Source organism: Crinia signifera, chromosome 3 (genome assembly GCF_055691185.1).
Source record: "Crinia signifera chromosome 3, ASM5569118v1, whole genome shotgun sequence".
Taxonomy (NCBI): domain Eukaryota; kingdom Metazoa; phylum Chordata; class Amphibia; order Anura; family Myobatrachidae; genus Crinia; species Crinia signifera.
Window position 1 is genome coordinate 77,708,693 of NC_139219.1, and position 12,610 is coordinate 77,721,302.

Sequence of the window (12,610 nt, forward strand, 5' to 3'; positions counted from 1 at the left end):
ACTCATCAGGCCAGTGTTTCCCAACTCTGTTGCATGATTTCCAGATCTCCTTACAAAATCACAAATGAAATAATTAGGGCTAGTTGTTGATTTCTTAAAATGTGAACCTGTCTGTTAGGCATTGGGAATTGGGAACCTCTGCTAAAAGGGGCTCTCAATCTCCCAGGACAGTGGCCTATATAGGTCCCTGCCCCCAGGAGAGGGGACCAGGCTTAGGGGACATCTTAGGGCAGTGTAGGGCTTTCTCCAGGTTGTTTTGGAGCCAGTCTTGTTGCTGCTGAGAATAGGTGACCTCTTATTGTTAGCAGTATCTGTATTGGTGTGTAGTGTGGGTACATTTGTTTTGATAATATATAGAATAGGGTGAATGGACAAGTCAGATGAGCAGTCCACTCAGTCAGTGAGGCCGGGAGAGAGTAAGTGGGGAGCTGGTGCGGCCTTCTGGTGGTGGGGTGGTGTAGTGCCGGGGCCCCATGGCCGATGCGCCTCCTGTCCCAGCTGGGGGGAGTGGGCCTGTTCCAGGTGTTCTCATGGCAAAGGTAAGTTGAGGCCACATGGATTGTGCGACAGATCATACACCTTGGCCCTTATTCAAATCTGATTGCAGTACAAATTTTGTGCTGAAAATGGGCAAAACCATGTGCACAGGTGGGGCAGATGTAACATGTGCATAGAGTTAAATTTGGGTGGGGTGTGTTGAAACTGAAATCTATATTGCAGTGTAAAAATAAAGCAGCCAGTATTAAACCTCCACAGATATAAAATAAAGCACACAAATCTAACTCTCTCCATACATGTTGCATCTGCCCCACCTGCAGTGCACATGGTTTGGCCCATGTTGAGAACAAATTTGTACTGCGATTAGATCTGAGGGCTCTTGTCCAATGTGACCAGCTGTTGCTGAATGCCGCTTATATATATTGTGCCATGTGTACAGATGACAGAAACATTATTTTAAGGGTTGGCCGGACATTCATGATGCACATCGTTTTATGTGTACCTGGGCTTACTAGTATTTTGGGGAGCCATGCAGGGCTGTAACTAAGTGTGTTGCGCAAAAGAAGCGCAAGGGCTCTGTGTGGGTAGCACTGTGGATGTTACATGGCCCTTCTGGCTAGCTGGTTACCCGGAACAGCATCCTGTATCAGTGGTCACTGCTGCAACGCTGCCAGAGCATGCTGCAGATTCTCCAAATGACCACACTCCGGTCTGTACAGTCCGCTACAGAGCATCATCAGATTGCCCTATTCAGTGCTATACTTAAAACAACTTATGGCTGAGCCTCCTGTGCGCAATGTTTTGACAACTAGGCTCAGTGTACTCATTTGAGCCTAGTTGCATTTATCAATTGCATGTGCAGAGTGATCTGGGCATATTAGTGTGCATCATCACAATATGGTATGATATTGTTGGTTTGTATGAATACACACACACACAGGAACTAATGTGCATGCAAAGTACAATAGTTAGTAGATAGATGGTTGGTTGGGAGTATAAAAATCTCTGTGTATGGCCAAGATATTTGAAGATTTTTGCATGTCAGAAAATTGGTATGTTGATCTGAACGATATTTTTATCTGTGTGTATGTCCAGCATTTGGCTGTATTGTAAGCATTGATCACCACTTAAACATTAAAGCCATCTTTTGTAATCTGCGCTCTATGGATTCTTATAAATTGCAGTAAATTATATATTTACAGGTGCTTCTCCACTACCAGGCATAAGGCTAAACATTTTATGCTGGTTATACATCAGTTGGAATGCCGGGTTGCTGGACCCGGAAAATTTAAAAAGTCCCTTTTCAGATCACACAGAGACCTGGGTCGACTCGTGTTATTTTATATCATGTGAAAGGATTATAAAACACTGCCCCACACAACTAACCAACTTTTTCCTCAGACCAGCCAACTTCTCTCTCATGTGATGTCACTGAAGTAGGCGGACAGGGTTCTTCCTATTACTGCATGTTTTGAATATTTAATTTAAAAAATCACCCCTATGTCCACAGATTTAGGGGAAACCTGCTCTGATCGTTTGTCTTCATTTCAGTGTGTCAAAGCAGCACTCTGTCGTCCCGAGCCAGATCTTTGAGCTTGAAGATGGCACAAGCAGTTACAAGGATTTTGCAATGAGCAAGAATAACCGATTTACCAGCGCTGGGCAGGCCTCGAAGAACATAATCCAGCCGCCATCCTGCGTTCTGCATTACTATAATGTCCCCTTATGCATAGAAGAAAGCATCTTCCAAAAGGTAAACTATATATAAGCATACTTATATGGCAGCTTGTCAGGTTTTGTGTTTTATTATTCTTACCAGTTATTAGTATAGCAAACACATCTTCCGCAGCGCTGTACAGAGAATAAACATTCACGTCAGTCCCTGCCTTAGTGGAATTTACAATTTATATTCCCTACCACATGTACACACACACACACACACAGACATTCTAGGGTTAATTTTGTTGGAAGCCAATTGTCCTACCAGTATATTTTTGGATTGTGGGAGGAAACCGGAGTACCCGGAGTAAACCCACGCAAGTACGGGGAGAATATACAAACTCTGCACGGTTTTGGGTCATGGTTGGAATCGAACCCGTGACCTCAGTGCTGTGAGGCAGTAACGCTAACCATTACACCATCTGTGCTGCCCGCGGCAGATGTTCTGACGGTACACATGTATTGGAGCCCATTTCCTGTTCTGCCTACCACGATCAATGATCATTGATTATCCTTCGACAAATCGGCAACACACAGCATATTTTAAAATCCCTAACTCCTCGATCCCAATCATCTTTTTTTTTTTTATCTCAATCTGTGATTTAAGGATTTCCAACACGTTTCATTTCCCAATCCCCTGACCCTGATCTGCAGAACAGGAAATGGCTTCCATAGCCGCCTGATGTATGGGTCCGTAACATGCAGGAAAAGTAAAAGATTACTTTGTATATGTAACTTTCTAATAAGCGCTACTTATTTTGCTGTGTAAATAAGTAGCATCAGTGGGGTGCGGGCTGTTCCTGGGTGTCACTGTGCCAGGGGGTGGCACCAAAATGCTAACTCCTCTGCAGGGACAGGACCCAGGTGCCTGTAGGTGCCCACACACTAGAAAGTTTTATGATCTTAAGATGTGCGTATAAATTAGCCTTGAAATCCTTTTTTTTTTCCATCCTTCACCAAAGATTTATCCTAAGATCCGATGTGTGTTCCTATTGATCTTTTGCTAAATCTTCTGATCTTTCCTGTAGCATGTAAGATCAGAAGATTTAGCAAAAGATCCACGGGAGCGTGCATCCGATCGAAACTGACCAATTTGCCGATCAGCAAAAAAACTCAGTCTAGTGTGTGTGGGCACTTTAAGATTCTCTGGGGGCAGCCTGCATGCCCCTGGAATGAGATAATAGGAAGCTCCCCCACCTATAAAGCCACACCCCCTTCAGTAATTTCTGCATGGCTCCCATAAGGCCACACCCTTCAAATAAAGCCATGCCTCCTTTTCTCCATCATGCATTTTTGGATCTCTTGGCAGCACCAGGGGAACACTGGTGCCGGCACTGAGTAAATAGCAATATTAAATATCATGCACCTGTGATCATTTTAATTATTTAACATACTTTTATTATACTTTTTCTGCTTTTATTGTAGCTCTGCGAAGACCACGAGGTTCCTAAATTCATCAAGTACAAAGTGTTTGATGCAAAACGTCAGTATAATATCATACCTGTAACGTACCAAACCCCTTTATTGTAAGCCTGACTTTCTCACTTAGTCTGTGGTATGTCTTCTGCAGAATCCTCTAAGACATTGTCTGGCCTACTGGAATGGGCAACAAAGACTGATGCAGTGGAAGCCCTCACAGTATTAAATCACTACCAGATAAGAGTACCTAGTAAGTCCTGCTTCTTTTACACAATCTGTACAATTTTATACAATTCTAAATGAATGAAAAGAACAGTAAGTGCAGGTTTAGCAGATTGGTTCATGACAGGTTTTCGAGATGGGAGGCTGTGAATCAACGCTGATTTCACTCTCAAATGTCAGATTAGGTCACAAGCTGCTGAGCTTTGGGTGTGCCAGGGAACAGCGCTGGCAGTGAGGAGAAATGTCTGCCAGCTTTCTCTGTTACTGCTGTGTAAGAGAGAAATGTGATCCGCAGTTTGTGGTACACACCAAAAGATGCACAGCCAAAAGCAGCGAGAGGCCATGCAAAAGTGATCATGCAGTCTCGTTTTTGCCATCACTTCTTTTCTCTGCAGTGGTTATCTTACATACAGTGGGTTCAAATGTGCTTTATATCCTGACAGCGATGTTTTTCCCAGCGCGTTGAATAGGGTGAGTGGCTGGCGCGGGAGTTAAGTAGCAAGATCACTTGTTTTCAGCAATAGCTGCCATTTAACCCCTCGCCGGCCGCATTGAATACACCCCTAAATGTATCTTTCAGCCTAATTTTGCATGCATACATACATACATACATACATACATACATCAGTAAAAGATGTATAAGTTGTTAATCAATAACATAAAGTTAAACGTAGAAACTGAATATAAATGCCACATCCTCCCTTTAGGTTGGTACAGCCTTAGCAGTGAAAGGACACTCGCTTTATGACCTAACTATTGTTTGACATTTTGGGTAGATTCTGCAGTATTCTAGCCTACTCTCCTGGAAGTTGTGGCAGACTAGATTTTTCCTCAGTCCCCCACACCCCTGAAAAGTGTTCCACTCTTCCCCCATCCTGTATGTTTTTTAGGGAAGTAGGCAGGATGGGGAGTTTTAATATAGGAATCGTGTATAGAGCTGCCAGGAATAAATGTCGTCATTTGTTGCATATTAGCCCCTCCCCCTTGTCATGGCCCACAAATCGAGGGGTGTTTTCTATGGAGGAAGGGCTAAAGACGTGAGTGCCCAACCCTGGCTGCTCCTAGAGGTAAGAATGTTCTGAGGTGGGATTAAAGCAAAAAAAAAAAGTAACTGCACCTGAACAAAACATGCTGTATGTGCATGCAGTGTAAATACTGGCTGCTTTTGCATGTAGCCCACAAATACAAACTTTTTTTTTTTTTTTACCCTTCAATAAGATATGAGCTTGGACATACCTCAAATATAAATCTCTGCACATTGTATATCTGCCACACTGCTGCATGGTGTTACCTGGTTACTTGTTCGTTGTCTTTTTTTTTTTTATTTTATTTTTACTCTAAACTCTTTTAGATACACCAATACAATGCTGCATAATGCAAGCATGGAGTGAGGTAAAAGATTAAAAACCATTAAAATCTTGTGCAGTACAGTTCACGGACATTACATTATTTTATTTTTTTATGGTATCCGCGTCAAAACTTCAGCATGTGGACCCCCGGTTAGTGTACTAATCACCCCCTACCTGTGCTGCTGCTGATCTCTGCACATGTAACTGTACTGGGAGAGGAGCAAAGGGCCCTCTCCAAACTGTGCTTCCTGTGACATGTGCTGCAGAATGCCGGTCACATGGCTGTGTGAGGAGCGGTCCAGTCAGTGATGATGGTGGTTATAGACCGCCGCATCACTGCCTGGTCCGAGGCACACTGGGGAGGCGGCAAAGCCAGGTAACAGACTAATTACATTCTTCATGTGCGGCTGGATGTAGGAGATTGAGGGAATGATAAATTACATAGTTGCAATTAATAATTTTCAGGTGGTCATTTTGGAAATAAAAATGAAGTAACCGTAGAACCCACTGCAATACTAAATGTCTTTGTCTTCCACAGATGGCTCGAATCCATATACCCTGAAACTGTGTTTCTCCACCTCCTCCCATCTTTAAAACAAGAAGATTGTGTGAACACCTATTCCATTTTGTTCTCTGCATGATTAACAATGCCTTGTAATGGTTGCACATTCTGGATTGTTATAAGCAGCTACGTGTGTTTGTAATATTACTGTATAATAATGAGGCTGGTAATGTCTAGAGAGTAGTATGGAGCGGATCTAGCTATTGCCCAATGATGCGCAATATTTCCTGTTTTGAGGTTTTACCTTCCTTGTCGGCACTCGTCAGATATTTTATATTGTAGCCCTTGAATTAGAAATGTATTAGTTTGTATCTACTAGTGGTTTTTATCTAAATGTTTAGAAATTTTATGCAAAACACATGTTGGGTATTCCTACAATTTCAATTTGTAAAAGGCAACAAAATACAGTGAAACGTGACATGTGCATCTATTATTTTTATTTAGGACAGAATTGTATTCTTAGTAATTAGCAGAAAGATACAAGAATGCTATCCACTGTTGCATGTGTGTCAAACATTGGTGGTGGCAAGCACATGGGGGGTAATTCAGATGTGGTTGGCGTTGTGTTACGTGCAGTAAAGTACCGATTATTGTTGAAGGGAAGAATCCAGGATCTCCGCAGAGGACAGATTTCCTAGCCTCTAGGTCAGTGATTTTCAACCTTTTTACCTTGCGGCACACTAAACAAGATTTAAATATTGCCAAGGCACACCATGAGATCCCCACAGGGCAAAACACATTGGCCCCCACCGGAAAAAAACAAAACCTAATGGCCCCCATATAAAAACAATCACACTGGTCCCCACAGGTAACAAAAATAGAATACCTTGGCCCTTTACATGAAAAGAAGAGGCTGGTAAATAACAGTTGAACTGGTGGTGCCTATAAACTGATTTGGGCATCTCTAGATCTGGGGGCACACTTGAGAACAGCTCAAGGCACACTAGTGTGCCACGGCACAGTGGTTGAAAAACACTGCTCTAGGTAATGGCTGCTGCGACCGTATTCGGCTCGCAGCTGGCCGATAGTGTGGCAAAGATCCAATATTGAATCCTAGGATGCAGCTCGGATCAGTAATGCTGCACGAGAAGTGACGCTACACCAACCACATCTGAATTAGCACCACAGTGAAGGTCCAATGATCAAACATTGAATTTTCACTGAATTGGTTTATAAAGGCATCACTTATTTTTTGTAAAAGTTTTGCATGTTTATGGCTATGAAGCAGTTTTTTTGTTGTGTGTTTTATATTACACCAATGCTCTATTACAGGCCAGGCCAACTTGTGGCTCTTCATCTGTTGTGAAACTACACATTCCATAATAGCTAAACTGTGGCAGGGAATGCAGAGACTTGTAGTATCCCAACAGCTGGAGAGCCGCAGGTTGGCCTGGCCTGCTCTATTATAATAAATTGATATTTAATGTAGTGCAAACCATATAGTAGCTCTTTATTGAGGTGTAACATGAATTTTATATTACAAGCTACTGTAGTACAGTGTGAGTAACACTAAACTCTGGGTGTAAGGGATGAGGACCATTTGGGGGGGTATTTTTTGTCTGCTTCTAGAATTTAAAGTATAAGCAAAAGCAGACAACAAAATACAGTGTGTACATGTCATTTATATGTAACAGTTGTTTCATGCTAATAATTACATTTGTCAAAAGGTGAAAGCTAGTCCTAATATAAAGTGAGGGGTTATACTGGAAGCTACCGGTGCTGAGAACCCTGTGGCGAATTGAGGGCCCTACATTATTTTCTATTAGAGATCTTTCAGACTAGTTAAAAGCCCGTCAAATGATGGATTCTGCAATGTGCTGTCACTGTGACCATTATTACATTAACTTTAGCTGTGATCGTTTTTAGCCCACATCCTCTCCACCCCACCCCTAGTCCCTATCTGCTCCCATCTCTGTCTTCACAGCTCCCTCTCTCTATATCCAGCAAGTTTGAAACGGATTAGTGTCCCTGCAAAAATTGCTTTCACTTTCTGTTCTGACATCTTTTCTCACATAAACGCGTAATTTGGTCTGTCAAGTGGCCTCTAGTTGTCAGTGGTGGTACTTTACCCCATAGAGGGGAGGAGGAGTTAGCGATAGATAGATAGATGTGTACTTCCCATAGCTTACATGGGCCTAGAAAACTATAGATAATCCCTTTAACAGAGTCCTACAGGGGGCGCTAGAATACCCTTTTATGCAACACTTGCTTTCCACAGCAGCTTACATACTTGAACGGCAACAGTAACCACAGGCATATATTGGGCAAATCAAGCTTGCGAGCAGGGCCCTCATACCTTTGACTGTAAATACCCAATTTGTTTTATCATTGTCTCCTATTGTAAAGTGCAACGGAATATGCTGCGCTATATAAGAAACTGTTAGGAAATCAAGCAGAAGAGTCCCCCAAGATTTATGAAATGGATTAATACAGGAGTTGTTCTGTATGCACTGTTATTAAATTGCTAGTGACCACATTACGTTTACTTTTCTACGTTTGATGTTTCAGATCAAACCACGGACTTCATTAGTCCTGTTTCTTGTGTGTATATAAAGTAAATGATTGCTGTCCGCTTTCAGAAATGAAACCTCTGAAAACATACAGTGTTTGTCCATGAACACATTTACTGAAGTGCTGTGTAATAAGAAAGCTGATGCACTCACCCTCTCTCCCCTTTTTTGCATAACTCTCTGGGTTGTTTGTGGTGCCCACCAGACCACAGTCACACGGTGCTGATTCTCTGTCTGTGCGCTGTTGCAGCCGCCATGTGAAAGCTCAGTGACTTCAGTGTGGAACCCCCACCCCACCCTTACATGCTTGTAGCATACATTGTGCAGGTTAGCATTTCAGTGTTGATTGTATCCCATAGAGGAATAACACATACAATTAATACACACTACATCTATATAATATGTCAGCTTATTGGGTATGACTAAACATATTACAAGTTGTAGAATACATGTAGTAGTGAGAATTACACATTTTTATATTTACTGCTACTTTTTGACTGTAACATACAAACTTAATACCCTCGGATATGTATGCAAACCCGATGGCGTATGTACGTCACTAATGGTTATTGCACTGTGTATATGCAAGAAGCTTGGGATGCTTGCCGCAACTCTCCGCATTCATACCGGCGTTTAGTAACACCGTATGCATGAAGAAGGATTGATTATGGCTTTAAGGCCCCCATACACAATGCGATTTTGGGACGATTTCATCCGATTTCGGCACTTTGTGCCGATAATCGGGTGAAATCGGCCCAAAATCGCAGGTGTGTGATATCCGATGCGCGGTCCCGTGCGCATCGGACCGGATCAGGGAGGTCGGACGTTCAGCATGTACGATCACGTCCGACCTCCCTGTATGCATATGCCTGCCCACCTGACAGGCATATGCATGCAGACACCGGGGGAGCAGTGGGGCGGGCAGCGGGTCCCTGAGAGCTTAGCTTGCGGCGCCAGCGAGTGCTGACCGGGCGGTGATGATCATAGATATCAGCAGCGCTGCGGGAGTCGGGACGGGACGCGCAGTGGCGGGTATTAGATTTTAAAATACCTGTCAAATGACTAGCTGTTCTCTGATTGGCTGAGCTCCTAAGGACAAGTCGGCCTAATGTATGGGGGCCTTAAGAGCCATCCTTTGCGATGATAGGACTTCTGGGCATGGGTCCAGTGACGCATCTGGTTAGATCCCTCACAGCACAAAACTGCAAAAGAAGGCCGTAGGCAGATCTGAAAATCACGTTGCCCACCTCATTCAAGTCCTGGAATTGACTGTGTTCCGGGCTTGGTTCATACGGGAGCTTCGGCCAAACCCCAGAAAACAGCATTTTCGGAGGTTTGGCCACATTACCTTTCCTGCATCTCACCCCATAACCGTTATTGCTCTGCTAAAGTGATGACAAAGTACTTTGTCCATGACTTATAACTAGAATATAACTAGGTCTCCTGTGCTGTTCTCTCCTGCAAATCTACATAACCTGTATTTATTACAAGGAAAGTGATGAATGGCTCTGTGTTGCACAATGCTTCTTGTTCTCAGACTGCCTTCATCAGTGAACTTCAAATACTGGTGCTGCGGTCTGGGGACAAGTTTGAGCAGCAGCTGATTTTATTATACAGGATATAATCACATGCACGGATTACATTGTAACAAACAGTCGTGTTCTAGATAAATATGCTGTGTAATGATGTGTCACATGTTTATCATCGTGCAGGACATTCAGTCCGCTATCTGCAGTTTTCTGGTCTATGATTTTACCAAGTGTTTTTAAATAATGTATATGCCACGCTTTACCTTTTAAACTATTAACAGCTGTGTATATTTCCATAAAAAAAATGCTCCCATAATGTACATGTATATCATGAGTTCAGCTGATCAGACATTGAATAAATGTGGAGAACTTTTGTCTTTTTAATCTGGACTACTTTTTTTTCCTTTTTTCCTTTTTTTTTAAATGCAGAAATAAATAAAGCACGGATGGTGTAATGGTTAGTATTACTGCCTCACAGCACTGAGGTCATGGGTTTGATTTCCACCATGGCCCTAACTGTGCAGAGTTTGTATATTCTCACTGTGCTTGCGTGGGTTTACTCCCACAATCCAGGCATATACTGGCAGGTTAATTGTTTCCCAACAAAAACAAACTCTAGCTTGTAATAGTGTGCGTGTACATGTGGTAAGGAATAGAGTGTAAGCACCACTGGGACTGTTGTGAATGGCCAACTATTCTCTGTAAAGCGCTGCGTGATGTGTGTGATTTCTAAATAACTAGGAAGTATGATAAAAAAAAAAAATGATCTAGTGGTTGGTAATGATTGACCTGTCAGGGGAATGCCACCTTATGGTAAACCATGGAATTGCATCTGCATGAGTGTTATATCGCTGATTATTAATGAAAGTACCACAAATGTGACTTCTGGGTCAAAGACTGCTGATGAAAGTAGGCCACACATCACTCTGTTCTAATACATAACTTTCCAGGCATTTCACAACACGCAAGCAGTGCAGAGATGGAGGAAACAAAGAATAACATAGCGGAGGCACTAAAACACTAGCATTAGAAATACTTCTGCAACTACTCAGTCACTGCTCAAAAGATATGAGAGTAGCTCTGACATTGGGGGTGCAATTCCTTTCATCAAACAGAAGTGCCCCTGAGTATATAGGTCTACAGGGGATACTTACCAGATCCCTATCTGCCATTCAGTGTTTCAGGATGGAGCTGTTGGTCTTCTGAACGCCGGCATCTTGTCCACTGCCTATCTGTATATTCCCGGCTATAGTGCCCTTGTTGCCTTTTTTTCTCTGGAAGTGCAGTACACGTGATCTGTGTCTTCTTTGTAAGGCATTACTTCGCTCACTATAAATTTCTTTCTGTGATTGTGGCCTACAGTATATTAATACCCCATTCTCACTTCCTGGCAAATTACCGGGTCTAGCATGTCGACCCGGTAATTTCACTAGATTCAAAGTAGTAAACGAATGCCGTGTTCACACTGCGTTTGTGAACTACATGGCATTTACCCGGCATTTAAATGCCGGGAGCGGTGGCGACGGACCCCCGTTCTCACTGCTAGGCAAATTCCAGAGTGAAGCAGTTCTACCCGGTAATCTGCCTTTTAACACGGGTTTTTTTGCAGTGTGAACTGTCTGCATACCTGGATCTTGTACGCGAGTAAAACCCTTGTTTTTACCTGTGTTTGAGATCTGGGTATGCAGACACGGGTTGACCCTTCAAACTGCAAAAAAAACCTTGTTAAAAGGCAAATTACCGGATAGAACTGCTTCATTCAGGAATTTGCCTAGCAGTGAGAATGGGGGTCCGTCGCCGCTGCTCCAGCATTTAATTGTCGGGTAAATGCTGTGTAGTTCACACACGCTGTGTGAACAAGGCATTAGTTTACTACTTTGAATATAGTGAGACCAAATGAATTAGATGCTACAGTATATGCCATTGGACATACCACAATGTTCATCTATGTATAATAGTGAAAATAGCAAAATGCACATCCTGGCCCAGACCTCATGAATGCTAAGGATGAGTGGAAATCTTAATTGTTACTGTAGGTGTATACCTAAAAAAAAAAAATACTCTATCTAGGACACACAAATATACCAATATACCATACATTATTTAAGGGCAAACCATTCAGGTGTACTGTCTTTTTTTCCCTAACAGGCTGGAGCTGATTGTCTGGTACTCAAGGGTGTAACTACCATAGATGCAATGGGTGCAGCTGCTATGGGGCCCAGAGGTGAAGGGGGCCCATCTTTGCTGTCTAACTAATATGTTTTACATACATTTATCACTATCAGTTGCTACATAGGGGGCCCTTACAAACTTTTGCTATGGGCCTAATAATATCTAAATATGCCTCTGCTGGTACTATCGCTCTTCAAGGCTTAGAACATCTCCCTCTAAATTGCTCCCAACAAATTGTGACCCAGGATTTACATTTATGGCCCAACAAATGCAATAATTACTGATACAAATATTTCTGCTTTAACTAGACTTAAATCAAGAAAAAAATTACTTAATGACTAAACGGGGTTATTTTGGTTCACTCTTTCTGACAAATTCAATTCTTATGCTGTGTACACACGGGAGAGATATATTGCTCAGCCATATATCGCTGAGCAATATATGGCTGAGCAATATATTGCTCAGTTTCTCCTGTTCATCAGCGACCAGAGATGGTCGCTGATGAAAAAGAAACTGCCGGGGGAGCCCGGCAGTGGTAATCAGCTGGTCGCAGGAGCATGTTCCTGCGACCAGCGATCACCACCGGGGCAAAAACGGGAGCGCGCACCCGGCGATAAATCACCAGTGCAC

The 12,610-nt window shown here is 42.8% G+C and overlaps 1 protein-coding gene across 2 annotated transcripts in view; it reads left to right on the forward strand.

Moving 5' to 3' along the window:
- Window positions 1-10,192, forward strand: part of HNRNPLL (heterogeneous nuclear ribonucleoprotein L like) — a 36,832-nt gene extending 26,640 nt beyond the window's left edge. Inside the window, exons 10-14 of one of the 2 annotated variants that reach the window (XR_014471618.1) lie at window positions 2,050-2,251; window positions 3,643-3,700; window positions 3,788-3,886; window positions 5,746-6,414; window positions 6,754-10,192. Coding sequence is in view for 1 of the 2 variants with exons in the window: in XM_083176084.1 (XP_083032210.1) it covers window positions 2,050-2,251; window positions 3,643-3,700; window positions 3,788-3,886; window positions 5,746-5,801 (415 nt within the window). In the remaining variant the exon portion in view is untranslated. Of the gene's footprint in view, window positions 1-2,049; window positions 2,252-3,642; window positions 3,701-3,787; window positions 3,887-5,745 lie in introns of both variants that reach the window. The other variant, XM_083176084.1, reaches the window with a different exon arrangement.
- The last annotated feature ends 2,418 nt before the right edge of the window (window positions 10,193-12,610 follow it).